Raw genomic sequence first — 15,332 nt, forward strand, 5'->3', positions numbered from 1 at the left:
GCAAGACCCACTAACCACTGCTGGAGCAAGACCCACTAACCACTGCTGGAGCAAGACCCACTAACCACCGCTGGACCAAGACCCACTAACCACCGCTGGAGCAAGACCCACTAACCACTGCTGGAGCAAGACCCACTAACCACTGCTGGAGCAAGACCCACTAACCACCGCTGGAGCAAGACCCACTAACCACCGCTGGAGCAAGACCCACTAACCACTGCTGGAGCAAGACCCACTAACCACTGCTGGAGCAAGACCCACTAACCACTGCTGGAGCAAGACCCACTAACCACTGCTGGAGCAAGACCCACTAACCACCGCTGGAGCAAGACCCACTAACCACTGCTGGAGCAAGACCCACTAACCACTGCTGGAGCAAGACCCACTAACCACTGCTGGAGCAAGACCCACTAACCACCGCTGGAGCAAGACCCACTAACCACTGCTGGAGCAAGACTTCTCGGATGCTGAATAAAAGTAAAGAGAGGATGGAGGGAGAAACAGGAAGAGAGAAGGATAGAGTCAGAAGAGAGGAAAGAGGGAGGATGGAGGGAGAAACAGGAAGAGAGAAGGATAGAGACAGAGGAGAAGAGAGGAAAGAGGGAGGATGGAGGGAGAAACAGGAAGAGAGAAGGATAGAGACAGAAGAGAAGAGAGGAAAGAGGGAGGATGGAGGGAGAAACAGGAAGAGAGAAGGATAGAGACAGAAGAGAAGAGAGGAAAGAGGGAGGATGGAGGGAGAAACAGGAAGAGAGAAGGATAGAGACAGAGGAGAAGAGAGGAAAGAGGGAGGATGGAGGGAGAAACAGGAAGAGAGAAGGATAGAGACAGAGGAGAAGAGAGGAAAGAGGGAGGATGGAGGGAGAAACAGGAAGAGAGAAGGATAGAGACAGAAGAGAAGAGAGGAAAGAGGGAGGATGGAGGGAGAAACAGGAAGAGAGAAGGATAGAGACAGAAGAGAAGAGAGGAAAGAGGGAGGATGGAGGGAGAAACAGGAAGAGAGAAGGATAGAGACAGAGGAGAAGAGAGGAAAGAGGGAGGATGGAGGGAGAAACAGGAAGAGAGAAGGATAGAGACAGAGGAGAAGAGAGGAAAGAGGGAGGATGGAGGGAGAAACAGGAAGAGAGAAGGATAGAGACAGAAGAGAAGAGAGGAAAGAGGGAGGATGGAGGGAGAAACAGGAAGAGAGAAGGATAGAGTCAGAGGAGAAGAGAGGAAAGATGAGAAAAGGGAATAAAATTAAACAGAGAGGACGGTAATAAGATACTAACGCCAATATGACAAATACTGTTTTCTTCAGGTTGTCTAATATCTTCAGTACAATGTCTCATCTTTACTCTTCAGCAAGAATAGATGGCTCCAGTCCAGACTGGGGAAGTGTTATTATATTAGTCTGTCTGGCCGCCCCATCTGGTAACCCTGAACATGTAACGGCTGTCCTCAGGTTGTCACCACATAAACTAACATCATCACAACATTTCCATTTGTGTCTAGAGTTGTGTATGACTTGCATTTTAATGAAACAACATTCAGAGCAGAAATGATTTCTCAAGTTCAATAGTTACGAAGAGTGAAAGGCTGGCTGTTTTTGGCCCTTACAGAGAAGGGTTTTACCTCACCGATCAAGATGCCCTCAACAACGGATGCATGACTACTTTGTTATTCTTACACAAATCAAGTTAACTGGGAGAGGAAAGAGCATAAATGCTGTATATCTCTGCAGGTTTCATAAAGAAACCTTTAAATGATCAACAACCTTGACACTTGTGAGACTGAACACAAAGTGTTGCTATGGCGACCAGGCACTAAGGTGCACTGACCTACAGTAGTAAATCTCAACAAACTGACGTGTGTGAGATACATCAGACACAGCAGTAGTAAAATACAAGATGTCATAACCCTGCTGTAGCTTTAACTTCTTTGGGATCTGGGGGCAGTATTGAGTAGCTTGGATGAATAAGGTGCCCAGAGTAAACTGCCTGCTACTCAGGCCCAGAAGCTAGGATATGCATATTATTAGTAATTAGAAGTTTCTAAAACTGTTTGAATTATGTCTGTGAGTATAACAGAACTCATATGGCAGGCAAAAGCTTGAGAAAAATCCAACCAGCAAGTGGGAAATCTGAGGTTTGTAGTTTTTCAAGTGATTGCCTATCCAATATACAGTGTCTGTGGGGTCATATTGCACTTCCTAAGGCTTCCACTAGATGTCAACAGTCTTTAGAACGTTGTTTCATGCTTCTACTGTGAATGGGGAGAGAATAAGAACTGTTTCAACCAGGTGTCTGGAAAAATGCCATGAGCTCAGTCACGCGCGCGGCCATGAGAGCGAGCTGAGTTCCTTTTCATTTCCAAAGACAAAGGAATTGTCCGGTTGGAATATTATTGAAGATTTATAATAAAAACATCCTAAAGATTGATTCTATACATCGTTTGACATGTTTCTACAAACTGTAATGCAACTTTTTTTACTTTTCGCCTGGACTTAGTGCATGCGCCTTCTGCATTTGGAATAGTGAACTGAACGCGCAAACAAAAAGGAGGTATTTGGACATAAATATGGACTTTATCGAAACAAAACAAACATTTATTGTGGAACTGGGATTCCTGGGAGTGCATTCTGATGAAGATCATCAAAGGTAAGTGATGAATTTTATCTCTATTTCTGCTTTTTGTGACTCCTCTCTTTGGCTGGAAAATGGCTGTATGTTTTTTTGTGACTAGGCGCTGACCTAACATAATCATATGGTATGCTTTCGCCGAAAAGCCTTTTTGAAATCAGACACTGTGGCTGGATTAACAAGAAGTTAAGCTTTAAAATGGTGTATAATACTTGTATGTTTGAGGAATTTTAATTATGAGATTTCTGTTGTTTGAATTTGGCGCTCTGCAATTTAACTGGCTGTTGTCGAGGTGGGACGCTAGCTTCCCACATATCCCAGAAGCATAAAGCTTTAAAGCAGCATAAAACCCACTGTGGGTAACGGTACAGTGGGCCTACAGTGGGTTGCTATGCTTACTACTGCAGCTCCTTGAAAGCACTGGTGGTGCCTGTGTTCATTAGGTACCTCGAAGGCCTGTTAGAGCTGCAGGATAGATAGATAGGCAGGGTGTGTGTGTGTGTGTGTGTGTGTGTGTGTGTGTGTGTGTGTGTGTGTGTGTGTGTGATACTGTAGATAGGCAAATCAAGGTCGTAAAGTTGAGCCACTTCCCCATCCCCCACAAGGCACCATGGTGATTAGAGGACAGCGTCCTCCTGTGAGTGCCTCCACCACGTGCTATGTTGCCTCCTTCCTACCCTCCTGCATCTCTCCCTTCCTTCTTCCCTCCCTAAATCTCTCCCTCTCTATCGGCCTCTCTCCCTGTCTGGCTGTCTAATTGCCTGTCTCTCTGCCTCTCTGTCTAACTGCCTGTCTGCCTGCTTCTCTACCTGTCCGTCTTCCTCTCTGCCTGCTTGTCTCCCTGCCTGTCTCCCTGTCTGCCTACCTCTTTGTCTGCCTGTTTGCCTGCCTGCCTTCCACCTTGCCTGTCTGCACGCCTCTCTAACTGCCTGTGTGTCTGCATGACTCTGTCTAACTGTCTGCCTGCCTGTCTCCCTTTCTGCCTGTACGTGTAACACAAGCCCTAGAGGACTATAGCCTATACCATGAAGGTGACACTGTCGCAGTCAACTGACTCCCCTTGGGGATCAAGACTGCAGGAAACTGACTCCCCTTGGGGATCAAGACTCCAGAAAACGGACTCCTCTTGGGGATCAAGACGGCAGGAAACTGACTCCACTTGGGGATCAAGACTGCAGGAAACTGACTCCCCTTGGGGATCAAGACTGTAGGAAACTGACTCCCCTTGGGGATCAAGACTGTAGGAAACTGACTCCACTTGGGGATCAAGACTGCAGGAAACTGACTCCCCTTGGGGATCAAGACTGTAGGAAACTGACTCCCCTTGGGGATCAAGACTGTAGGAAACTGACTCCCCTTGGGGATCAAGACTGTAGGAAACTGACTCCCCTTGAGGATCAAGACTGTAGGAAACTGACTCCCCTTGAGGATCAAGACTGTAGGAAACTGACTCCCCTTGGGGATCAAGACTGCAGGAAACTGACTCCCCTTGGGGATCAAGACTGCAGGAAACTGACTCCCCTTGGGGATCAAGACTGTAGGAAACTGACTCCCCTTGGGGATCAAGACTGTAGGAAACTGAATCCCCTTGGGGATCAAGACTGCAAGAAACTGACTCCCCTTGGGGATCAAGACTGTAGGAAACTGACTCCCCTTGGGGATCAAGACTGTAGGAAACTGACTCCCCTTGGGGATCAAGACTGTAGGAAACTGACTCCCCTTGGGGATGAAGACTGTAGGAAACTGACTCCCCTTGGGGATCAAGACTGTAGGAAACTGACTCCCCTTGGGAATCATTAGTATCCCCCCCTAATGGCTGCCCTGCCCTTGACTCCATATATAATGCCCATAGGGCCCAGGTCTAAAGAAGTGCACTATATACAGTGAGGGAAAAAAGTATTTGATCCCTCTGCAAAACATGATTTAGTACTTGGTGGCAAAACCCTTGTTGGCAATCACAGAGGTCAGACGTTTCTTGTAGTTGGCCACCAGGTTTGCACACATCTCAGGAGGGATTTTGTCCTACTCCTCTTTGCAGATCTTTTCCAAGTCATTAAGGTTTCGAGGCTGACGTTTGGCAACTCGAACCTTCAGCTCCCTCCACAGATTTTCTATGGGATTAAGGTCTGGAGACTGGCTAGGCCACTCCAGGACCTTAATATGCTTCTTCTTGAGCCACTCTTTTGTTGCCTTGGCCGTGTGTTTTGGGTCATTGTCATGCTGGAATACCCATCCACGACCCATTTTCAATGCCCTGGCTGAGGGAAGGAGGTTCTCACCCAAGATTTGACGGTACATGGCCCTGTCCATCGTCCCTTTGATGCGGTGAAGTTGTCCTGTCCCCTTAGCAGAAAAACCCCCCCAAAGCATAATGTTTCCACCTCCATGTTTGACGGTGGGTATGGTGTTCTTGGGGTCATAGGCAGCATTCCTCCTCCTCCAAACATGGCGAGTTAAGTTGATGTCAAAGAGCTCCATTTTGGTCTCATCTGACCACAACACTTTCACCCAGTTGTCCTCTGAATCATTCAGATGTTCATTGGCAAACTTCAGACAGGCATGTGTATGTGCTTTCTTGAGCAGGGGGACCTTGCGAGCGCTGCAGTATTTCAGTCCTTCACGGCGTAGTGTGTTACCAATTGTTTTCTTGGTGACTATGGTCCCAGCTGCCTTGAGATCATTGACAAGATCCTCCCGTGTAGTTCTGGGCTGATTCCTCACCGTTCTCATGATCACTGCAACTCCACGAGGTGAGATCTTGCATGGAGCCCCAGGCCGAGGGAGATTGACAGTTCTTTTGTGTTTCTTCCATTTGCGAATAATCGCACCAACTGTTGTCACCTTCTCACCAAGCTGCTTGGCGATGGTCTTGTAGCTCATTCCAGCCTTGTGTAGCTCTACAATCTTGTCCCTGACATCCTTGGAGAGCTCTTTGGTCTTGGCCATGGTGGAGAGTTTGGAATCTGATTGATTGATTGCTTCTGTGGACAGGTGTCTTTTATACAGGTAACAAACTGAGATTAGGAGCACTCCCTTTAAGAGTGTGCTCCTAATCTCAGCTCGTTACCTGTATAAAAGACACCTGGGAGACAGAAATCTTTCTGATTGAGAGGGGGTCAAATACTTATTTCCCTCATTAAAATGCAAATCAATTTAAAACATTTTTGACATGCGTTTTTCTGGATTTTTTTGTTGTTATCCTGTCTCTCACTGTTCAAATAAACCTACCATTAAAATTATAGACTGATCATTTCTTTGTCAGTGGGCAAACGTACAAAATCCGCAGGGGATCAAATACTTTTTCCCCTCACTGTAGGGAATAGGGTGCCATAGGGCCCAGGTCTAAAGTAGTGCACTATATCGGGAATAGGGTCCCATAGGGCCCAGGTCTAAAGTAGTGCACTATATCGGGAATAGGGTGCCATTTGGGACGCATCCTTGAACTCTATTTTCAGAGCAGGAACTCCCCCAGCACCATGGCAATAGACTGTAATTAAACCAAATGGAGGATGAAATATTGAAGAGCCTTTTCCTTCTTTATCCCCTCTAGTCTTCATTTGTGTTCATCTGGTCATAGGCCTTTAGCTGCATCCCAAATGGCACCCTATGGGCCCAGGTCAAAAGTAGTGCACTATATAGAGAATAGTGTACCATTTGGGACACAGATTATATCTGCCAGTTGCTGTAGGTTAATCCAGTAGGTCATAGCACAAATAACTACCACCTCTTTTTCCCCATGTAACCTCTTGTTCACCTCTCATTCAAGGCCAAAAAAAACAGAGCCTTGAATCTTGTCAATAGACAGTGTTTAACATTACCCCTGTTGCTCCTGTGGAATGAAGTGCTGTTCCTGAGATTGATCTGAGAGGTACTTCCATACCGCAGTAGATCTGTATTCCATATGGCATTTAACATCAGCCCAATAACTACATTGTGGCAGCATCATTGAGCATCCCCAGGCAGATTGAAATGCTTTATGACGTGTCAGTTGACAGGTTACCAAATGATCATGCTACTTAGGGAAGCTACTTTTAACGTTTAAGATCTCTTAATTGGGTCTTGATTCAGACATTGTCAATGAATTGATTCTCAATCTTTTTATTTTTTTACCCCTTTTTTATGATGTCCAATTGGTAGTTACAGTCTTGTCCCATCGCTGCAACTCCCCTGCGGACTCGGGAGAGGCGAAGGTCGAGAGCCATGCGTCCTCTAAAACACGACCCTGCTTCTTGACACACTGCTCGGCTTAACCCGGAAGCCAGCCGCACCAATGTGTCAGAGGAAACACCGTCCAGTTGGTGACCGGAGGTCAGCTTGCAGGTGCCCGGCCCGCCACAAGGAGTCACTAAAGCGCGATGGGCCAAACCACGACCTAACTCAGACGACACTGGGCCAATTGTACGCCGCCTCATGGGTCTCCCGGTCACAGCCGGCTGTAACACAGCCTGGGATCGAACCCGGGTCTGTAGTGATGCCTCAAGCACTGTGATGCAGTACCTTAGACCGCTGTGCCACTCAGGAGGCCAATTCTCAATGTTATAGAGATTCAATAAAGATCCTTCGTAGAGTCCGACCGATTGTTTTTTTGGGGTCCGATACCGATTCCCGACTAAACTTACCGATACATCTGTCGATATATTGTTTTACAGCGGGGAAATGAAAACGTGACAATTTTCCACACTACGTTTCTCAATAAATTGCCATCCAAAAGAGCCAATTGTCCAAGAAATATGCTTCAAGTGTTGATTTCTTACATTGTGCCAATAACGACATCAGGAGAATGACCCGTACTAGCCGCGGTAATATTATGAACAGATGTTAAACACTGAGAGCCTCTTGACACCACATAAGAGCCATCATCAATTCTATTGTCCTTTAGTAGCTGTTGTCTAAATGACCCATAAGGGAATGTGTCCCCTACACACAATAACCTCAACAGAAACGCAACAAAACAGATGAACGTCTAGAAACCCATTCAGTCCTCCTCAATAAACCTAATGGAGAGAATAGAGGGTGCAGTATAATCTCTGTTAGTGGTGAGTACTACACACCTTCCTTCCTGTTCCTGTACTATCATGTAGAGGAGACAATACCTGTTGTTCTTTCCCCTCTACGATCAGGAGAGTCAGCAGTACTAGAAATAATACTTATCACATTCACTACTGCTCTACTGATTCAGAGAGCACAGATATAGACAGCAACTACTTATACAGTGAACAGTGAGGAGGACCTCAGATCAAAAAGATGCAAAGACCCTGGGATAGGACCCTGGGATAGAACCCTGGGATAGGACCCTGGGCTAGGACCCTGGGCTAGGACCCTGAGATAGGACCCTGGGCTAGAACCCTGGGCTAGGACCCTGGGCTAGGACCCTGAGATAGGACCCTGGGCTAGGACCCTGGGCTAGGACCCTGGGCTAGGACCCTGAGATAGGACCCTGGGCTAGGACCCTGACATAGGACCCTGGGCTAGGACCCTGAGATAGGACCCTGAGATAGGACCCTGGGCTAGGACCCTGAGATAGGACCCTGGGCTAGGACCCTGAGATAGGACCCTGGGCTAGGACCCTGAGATAGGACCCTGAGATAGGACCCTGGGCTGGGACCCTGAGATAGGACCCTGGGCTGGGACCCTGGGCTAGGACCCTTAGATAGGACCCTGAGATAGGACCCTGGGCTAGGACCCTGAGATAGGACCCTGGGATAGGACCCTGGGCTTGGACCCTGGGCTAGGACCCTGAGATAGGACCCTGGGCTGGGACCCTGGGCTGGGACCCTGAGATAGGACCCTGGGATAGGACCCTGGGCTAGGACCCTGGGCTAGGACTGGAGGAGGGGAGACATTAAATACCTACAGTACTGTATGTAATGGAGGTGACTCAGTGGGACCTGAAGGCTTCAGTTATCTCCTTGAGGTAATGCCTAAGGTTTTGCCGGTGTTTAGCTCAGCGAAGTGTTACTGCGCTCAGGTGATCCAGGTTCAAACCAGAGTCTTACTGCGCTCAGATGATCCAGGTTCAAACCAGAGTCTTACTGTGCTCAGGTGACCCGGGTCCAAACCAGAGTCTTACTGCGCTCAGGTGATCCGGGTTCAAACCAGAGTCTTACTGTGCTCAGGTGACCCGGGTTCAAACCAGAGTCTTACTGCGCTCAGGTGATCCGGGTTCAAACCAGAGTCTTACTGTGCTCAGGTGACCCGGGTTCAAACCAGAGTCTTACTGCGCTCAGGTGACCCGGGCTCAAACCAGAGTCTTACTCTGCTCAGGTGATCCAGGTTCAAACCAGAGTCTTACTGCGCTCAGATGATCCAGGTTCAAACCAGAGTCTTACTGTGCTCAGGTGACCCGGGTCCAAACCAGAGTCTTACTGCGCTCAGGTGATCCGGGTTCAAACCAGAGTCTTACTGTGCTCAGGTGACCCGGGTTCAAACCAGAGTCTTACTGCGCTCAGGTGATCCGGGTTCAAACCAGAGTCTTACTGTGCTCAGGTGACCCGGGTTCAAACCAGAGTCTTACTGCGCTCAGGTGACCCGGGTTCAAACCAGAGTCTTACTGCGCTCAGGTGACCCGGGTTCAAACCAGAGTCTTACTGTGCTCAGGTGACCCGGGTTTGAACCCAGACAGCCATATACACAGAGGAGAGTCTGATGGTGAGAAGGATAGGAGAACATCCTATGGCTAAAGGAATACAAATGTTTACCGTAACACCAAACCCAGGTGGACAAATGTTTACCGTAACACCAAACCCAGGTGGACAAATGTTTACCGTAACACCAAACCCAGGTGGACAAATGTTTACCGTAACACCAAACCCAGGTGGACAAATGTTTACCGTAACACCAAACCCAGGTGGACAAATGTTTACCGTAACACCAAACCCAGGTGGACAAATGTTTACCGTAACACCAAACCCAGGTGGACAAATGTTTACCGTAACACCAAACCCAGGTGGACAAATGTTTACCGTAACACCAAACCCAGGTGGACAAATGTTTACCGTAACACCAAACCAGGTGGACAAATGTTTACCGTAACACCAAACCCAGGTGGACAAATGTTTACCGTAACACCAAACCAGGTGGACAAATGTTTACCGTAACACCAAACCAGGTGGACAAATGTTTACCGTAACACCAAACCCAGGTGGACAAATGTTTACCGTAACATCAAACCCAGGTGGACAAATGTTTACCGTAACACCAAACCCAGGTGGACAAATGTTTACCGTAACACCAAACCCAGGTGGACAAATGTTTACCGTAACACCAAACCAGGTGGACAAATGTTTACCGTAACACCAAACCCAGGTGGACAAATGTTTACCGTAACACCAGGTGGACAAATGTTTACCGTAACACCAGGTGGACAAATGTCTCTCAGTAGGTTAATCCAGAAACAGCAGTCCAGTGCACAATGCCCATTATAAAGTATTATGGCCAGGGTAACAGTCAGAAGCATCCCACTCCTCAGCCCCATGTGACCCAGGAGACATCTGCTCCCTATGGATAACAGAGAGAGCAGGAGAAGTGTGCTTCAACAGCCTCAACACCACTTCATCATTACAGACATCATCTGCAACCATGATGCTCTCTAGCACTTTGGCTCTCTCTATCCCCCCACCCTCTCTCTCTCTCTCTTCCCTCCCTCTCTCACTCTCTCCCTCGCTCCCTGTCTCTCTCTTTCTCCCCCGTCTCTCTCTTTCTCCCCCGTCTCTCTCTCTTCCCTCTCCCTCTCTCACGCTCTCCCTCGCTCCCTGTCTCTCTCTTTCTCCCCCGTCTCTCTCTCTCCCTCGCTCCCTGTCTCTCTCTTTCTCTCCCCTCTCTCCCTCTCTCTCTCCCCCTGTGTCTCTCATTCTCTCCCCTTGCTCGCTCTCTATTCCTCTCTCCCTGTGTTTTTCTCTTCCCTCTCTCTCTGTCTCTTCTTCTCTCCCCTCTCCCTCTCTATTCCTCTCTCTCCATATCGCACACTAACACACTTACACACACATACACACACACATTAACACACACACACATTACTATACTGCTTACAACAAGGGTATAAGCATTCTATACTCAACTACTTTTACAGATACAGAAATCTCACAATTTGAGGGCAGAATGTATTGATATCAATATAGAAATAACTATTGTTTTACTCTTATGAGAGTAAGTGTTTTATAATGGACCTATAGTACAATGTAATAGGTCTAGAAACATGTATTTTTACACCTACACATTTGAAACAATACGTATTTTGTCATTCTTTGGTTTCTGGACCAATCAGCTTAGCTGAGGGTGGGACGAACCGTAAAGGACCAGAGTGACACTATAATAAACTCTCTGTGCAACTCGGGGAAGTGACACACATTTTCCAGTAGACTACTGTTCTTATTCTTACCTTGAGCTATTGCTATCGACTCAAACCGGTGCAGTTCTCTAAGCAGGGTAGTGCGTTCAGTGGGGTGAAGACTATAAATAAAATCCTTGGCTCCTTGCGGCGAGTTCAAGGGCTCCATCGGGTCCTTGTGAGGGTGTGTGCCCAAGTCGCAGCACTGCTGGCTGGGCAGTATCGGTACAGGCTGGCGTAGCGGAGCTAGGTTTGACCCGCGGACTCTTCCCAACATGTTCCCCGACCTCAGAATGAGGGCGGGCCGCAGGACTCTCTGCAAACTGGGCAGCATGGTGGAGAGAAAAGGGAAGTGGAGGCGTCGACAACCTAGAATAGAAATACAATTTTAACGCTTACTGAAGCGTAAAGCAAAATACAGTAGGCTTGGCTACTTACGATACAACATCCTAGACTGTTTCACGTATGAATGCATTCTACAGCAGTAGGCTACTGTAGAATGGCTAAGCCCATTCATAGGCAATAAGTAACAAAGTAGACCCAGACTCAGATCGGGCTGTCAAAGTGCAACTTATCACAAACCGACCTCTCGATCAGCGGATGCTCTGCCGGCCTGTCCTGTCAAAAATCAGATCTCTTTCGGCTGGAAAACGCAGCTCCGAACCATATGTCCTTCTATTAGAATTTCATAGATCATGAAAACAATTCGCCAACAAAACACATTCGTGGCAAAATCGGCGAGTCAACAAGAAACATTCCTCCTCATCTTCATATCCACAACATCGCCAAGGCTACTTCCCAGTCTGCGGTCGGATGGGCTGCCTCTCTTCCCCGTGATGTGCGCCCTTCTCTTTTGGCTAAAAATATTTTCCAATGGAATAGCTTGACTATACGTAGCTATGACGGCATTTGCCTTACGTTTTTGTACAGCTCATACAGTGAGTGCGAAGGTACCAGTAGACCGATAGACAACTGTAGGCCTATTTGCGGCAGGTATCAATAGACATCCTAAGGACGACTGTATAGGACATTTGAGCATAGTACATGTATGACACCATGGGAAATGTATTTTTCATTCCATATGTAATGCCATTACAGAACGTTCTACATGCTATTTTTAGTGACTACATTTCCCAGATGAGCACTAGGGCTATAGAAAAACTACTTTTTTTGCTGCCGCATTATGGGAAACGTATTTTAGTCCGACCGGTGGCCTCTCCGTAATCTATTTATTGCCTCAAAACAACTGGGAACTCGGAAATCTCCGACTCCCGACTTCAGTGCGTTCAAGACAACTGGCAACTCGAAAAAAAACGATCTCCGACAGGCTAAAATTGTTTAAAATGGTCAACTCATTCGGAAATTCGGGCATCTTTCTAGAGCTTCGACTTTCCGACCTGAAGATCACTGACGTCATGATTTGACCTGCTTTTTCCCGAGTTCCCAGTTGTCTTCAAAGCGCAATCTGGCTCATCATTCCACAGACAGTGACCAAAGTCATCATATAGCTCTCCATATCTCCATCCAATATCTATATCCTGGCCACAGTCACAACTGAAGCTAACAATCCCCTCATCACAGAGACAGCCCTAAAAACTAAACATCCCTTTCTTGGGCTTGGTGTGGAATTACTACGATACTATGACATCAGAATATAGACTACTAGTACAGGGACAGTCAGTCACTAGTACAGGGACAGTCAGTCACTAGTACAGGGACAGTCAGTCACTAGTACAGGGACAGTCAGTCACTAGTACAGGGACAGTCAGTCACTAGTACAGGGACAGTCAGTCACTAGTACAGGGACAGCCAGTCACTAGTACAGGGACAGCCAGTCACTAGTACAGGGACAGTCAGCCACTAGTACAGGGACAGTCAGCCACTAGTACAGGGACAGTCAGTCACTAGTACAGGGACAGTCAGTCACTAGTACAGGGACAGTCAGTCACTAGTACAGGGACAGTCAGTCACTAGTACAGGGACAGTCAGTCACTAGTACAGGGACAGTCAGTCACTAGTACAGGGACAGTCAGTCACTAGTACAGGGACAGTCAGTCACTAGTACAGGGACAGTCAGTCACTAGTACAGGGACAGTCAGTCACTACTACAGGGACAGTCAGTCACTAGTACAGGGACAGTCAGTCACTAGTACAAGGACAGTCAGTCACTACTACAGGGACAGTCAGTCACTAGTACTAGGGACAGTCAGTCACTAGTACAAGGACAGTCAGTCACTAGTACAGGGACAGTCAGTCACTAGTACAGGGACAGTCAGTCACTAGTACAGGGACAGTCAGTCACTAGTACAGGGACAGTCAGTCACTAGTACAAGGACAGTCAGTCACTAGTACAGGGACAGTCAGTCACTAGTACAGGGACAGTCAGTCACTAGTACAGGGACAGTTAGTCACTAGTACAGGGACAGTCAGTCACTAGTACAGGGACAGTCAGTCACTAGTACAGGGACAGTCATTGCTCGTACAGGAGACATTCTGTGAGACTGATGTCGTTACTAACTCGATGCAGAGCCTATTAGAGCCTGCTATGTGTGTGTTCCTTTATTCTCCTGACAAAAGGCAGACTCATGTCCACCCTGTAAATAGTATGCTTCATTCACTGTATCTGATACTAGTGTAGTCCTACTAGTGTTGTCGACCATGAATGAAAACCTTGACAAGACTTACCCCTAGTGGATATCAAGAGCAATGTCACCCGGACAAGGGCTGGTTGAGGGAAGGAGAGACGTCACAGGGGGTTGGTGGAACCTTAAGTGGGGAGGACGGGGCTCGTGGTAATGGCTGGAGCGGAGTTAGTGGAACGGCATCAAATACATCAAACACATGGTTTCCATGGTTTCCATGTGTTTGATGTCATTCCATTCACTTCGTTCCAGGTGTTATTATGAGCCCCTTCCTCCCCTCAGCAGCCTCCACTGAAACACGGATATACACTGAGTGGACAAAAAATTAGGAACACCTGCTCTTTCCATGACAGACTGACCAGGTGAATCCAGGTGAAAGCTATGATCCCTTATTGATGTCACTTGTTAAATCCACTTCAATCAGTGTAGATGAAGGGGAGGAGACAGGTTAAAGAAGGATTTTTAAACCTTGTGACAATTGAGACATGGATTGTGTGTGTGTGTCATTCAGAGGGTGAATGGGCAAGACAAAACATTTAAGTGTCTTTGAATGAGGAGTGGTAGTAGGTGTCAGGCGCACCGGTTTGTGTCAAGAACTGCAACGCTGCTGGGTTTTTACTCACTCAACAGTTTCCTGTGTGAATCAAGAACTGTGGGAAGCACTGGAGTCAACATGGGCCAGCATCCCTGTGGAACGCTTCTGACACCTTATAGAGTCCCATGTCCCAACGAATTGAGGCTGTTCTGAGAGCAAATGGGGGTGCTACTCAATATTAGAGAGGTGTTCCCTAATGTTTTGTACACTCAGTGTAAGTGAATCACACAGTCAGTCACCACACAGATTCAAATAGTATTTGACATTTAATATGTGCTGAAACATTCATTAATTACACAGAATAAAAAAAACGTTCCAGAAACAGACGTCATCATAGCAAGTAGAGCTGCTGAACTTAACAGGAAAACATAGAGGTCAACTCAGTACTAACTACTAAACAGGGTTGGGATCAATTCCATTTCAATTCCAGTCAATTCAGGAAGTAAACTGACATTCCAATGGTCTTCCATTTCAATTTGGAATTGGAATTTGGTTTACTTTCTGATATGACTGGAATCGAAATGGAATTGACCCCAACTCTGCTACTAAATCATTAGAAAACAAGGTTTTAGTAATAATGTGACCGTCTGCTTTTAACCATATAGCAAAACACAAAATTATTCGTAAACTATTAGAATAATCATCATCTTACACATAACATTTGGCAACTTTAAAAAATATCAAGATATGCTTTGAATTGAAATATCTAGAAAGACACACAATATGGCTGTCCATTGAAATAAAGCACAGCACCATTACAACTAAAGGTTTATACACAACGTACAATAACCCCAAAATGATGTGGTGACACAATGACCAGGCTAATGTTTACGTCCCAAATGGCACCCTATTCCCTAAGTAGTGCACTACTTTTTGACCAGGGAAATCCCGCTATGCCCTGCGACAAACCATTAAACAGGGAAAGCGTCAATACAGGGCTAAGATTGAATCATACTACACCGGCTCCGACGTTCGTCTTATGTGGCAGGGCTTGTAAACTATTACAGACTACAAAGGGAAGCACAGCCGCGAGCTGCCCAGTGACACGAGCCTACCAGACGAGCTAAATCACTTCTATGCTCGCTTCGAGGCAAGCAACACTGAGGCATGCACGAGAGCATCAGCTGTTCCGGACGACTGTGTGATCA

General features: G+C 46.9%; 1 protein-coding gene across 1 annotated transcript in view; it reads right to left on the reverse strand.

Annotated features, from left to right (window-relative positions):
- LOC115190904 (transmembrane protein 65-like) overlaps positions 1–11,970 on the reverse strand; it is a 71,982-nt gene extending 60,012 nt beyond the window's left edge. Inside the window, exons 1-2 of the mRNA XM_029748935.1 lie at positions 11,534–11,970; positions 10,999–11,316 (exon numbers count right to left, since the gene is read on the reverse strand). Of these exons, the coding sequence (XP_029604795.1) occupies positions 10,999–11,281 (283 nt within the window). The 5' untranslated portion in view covers positions 11,282–11,316; positions 11,534–11,970. The remainder of the gene's footprint in view (positions 1–10,998; positions 11,317–11,533) is intronic.
- Between the last annotated feature and the right edge of the window lie 3,362 nt (positions 11,971–15,332).

Source organism: Salmo trutta, unplaced genomic scaffold, assembly GCF_901001165.1.
Source record: "Salmo trutta unplaced genomic scaffold, fSalTru1.1, whole genome shotgun sequence".
NCBI lineage: Eukaryota > Metazoa > Chordata > Actinopteri > Salmoniformes > Salmonidae > Salmo > Salmo trutta.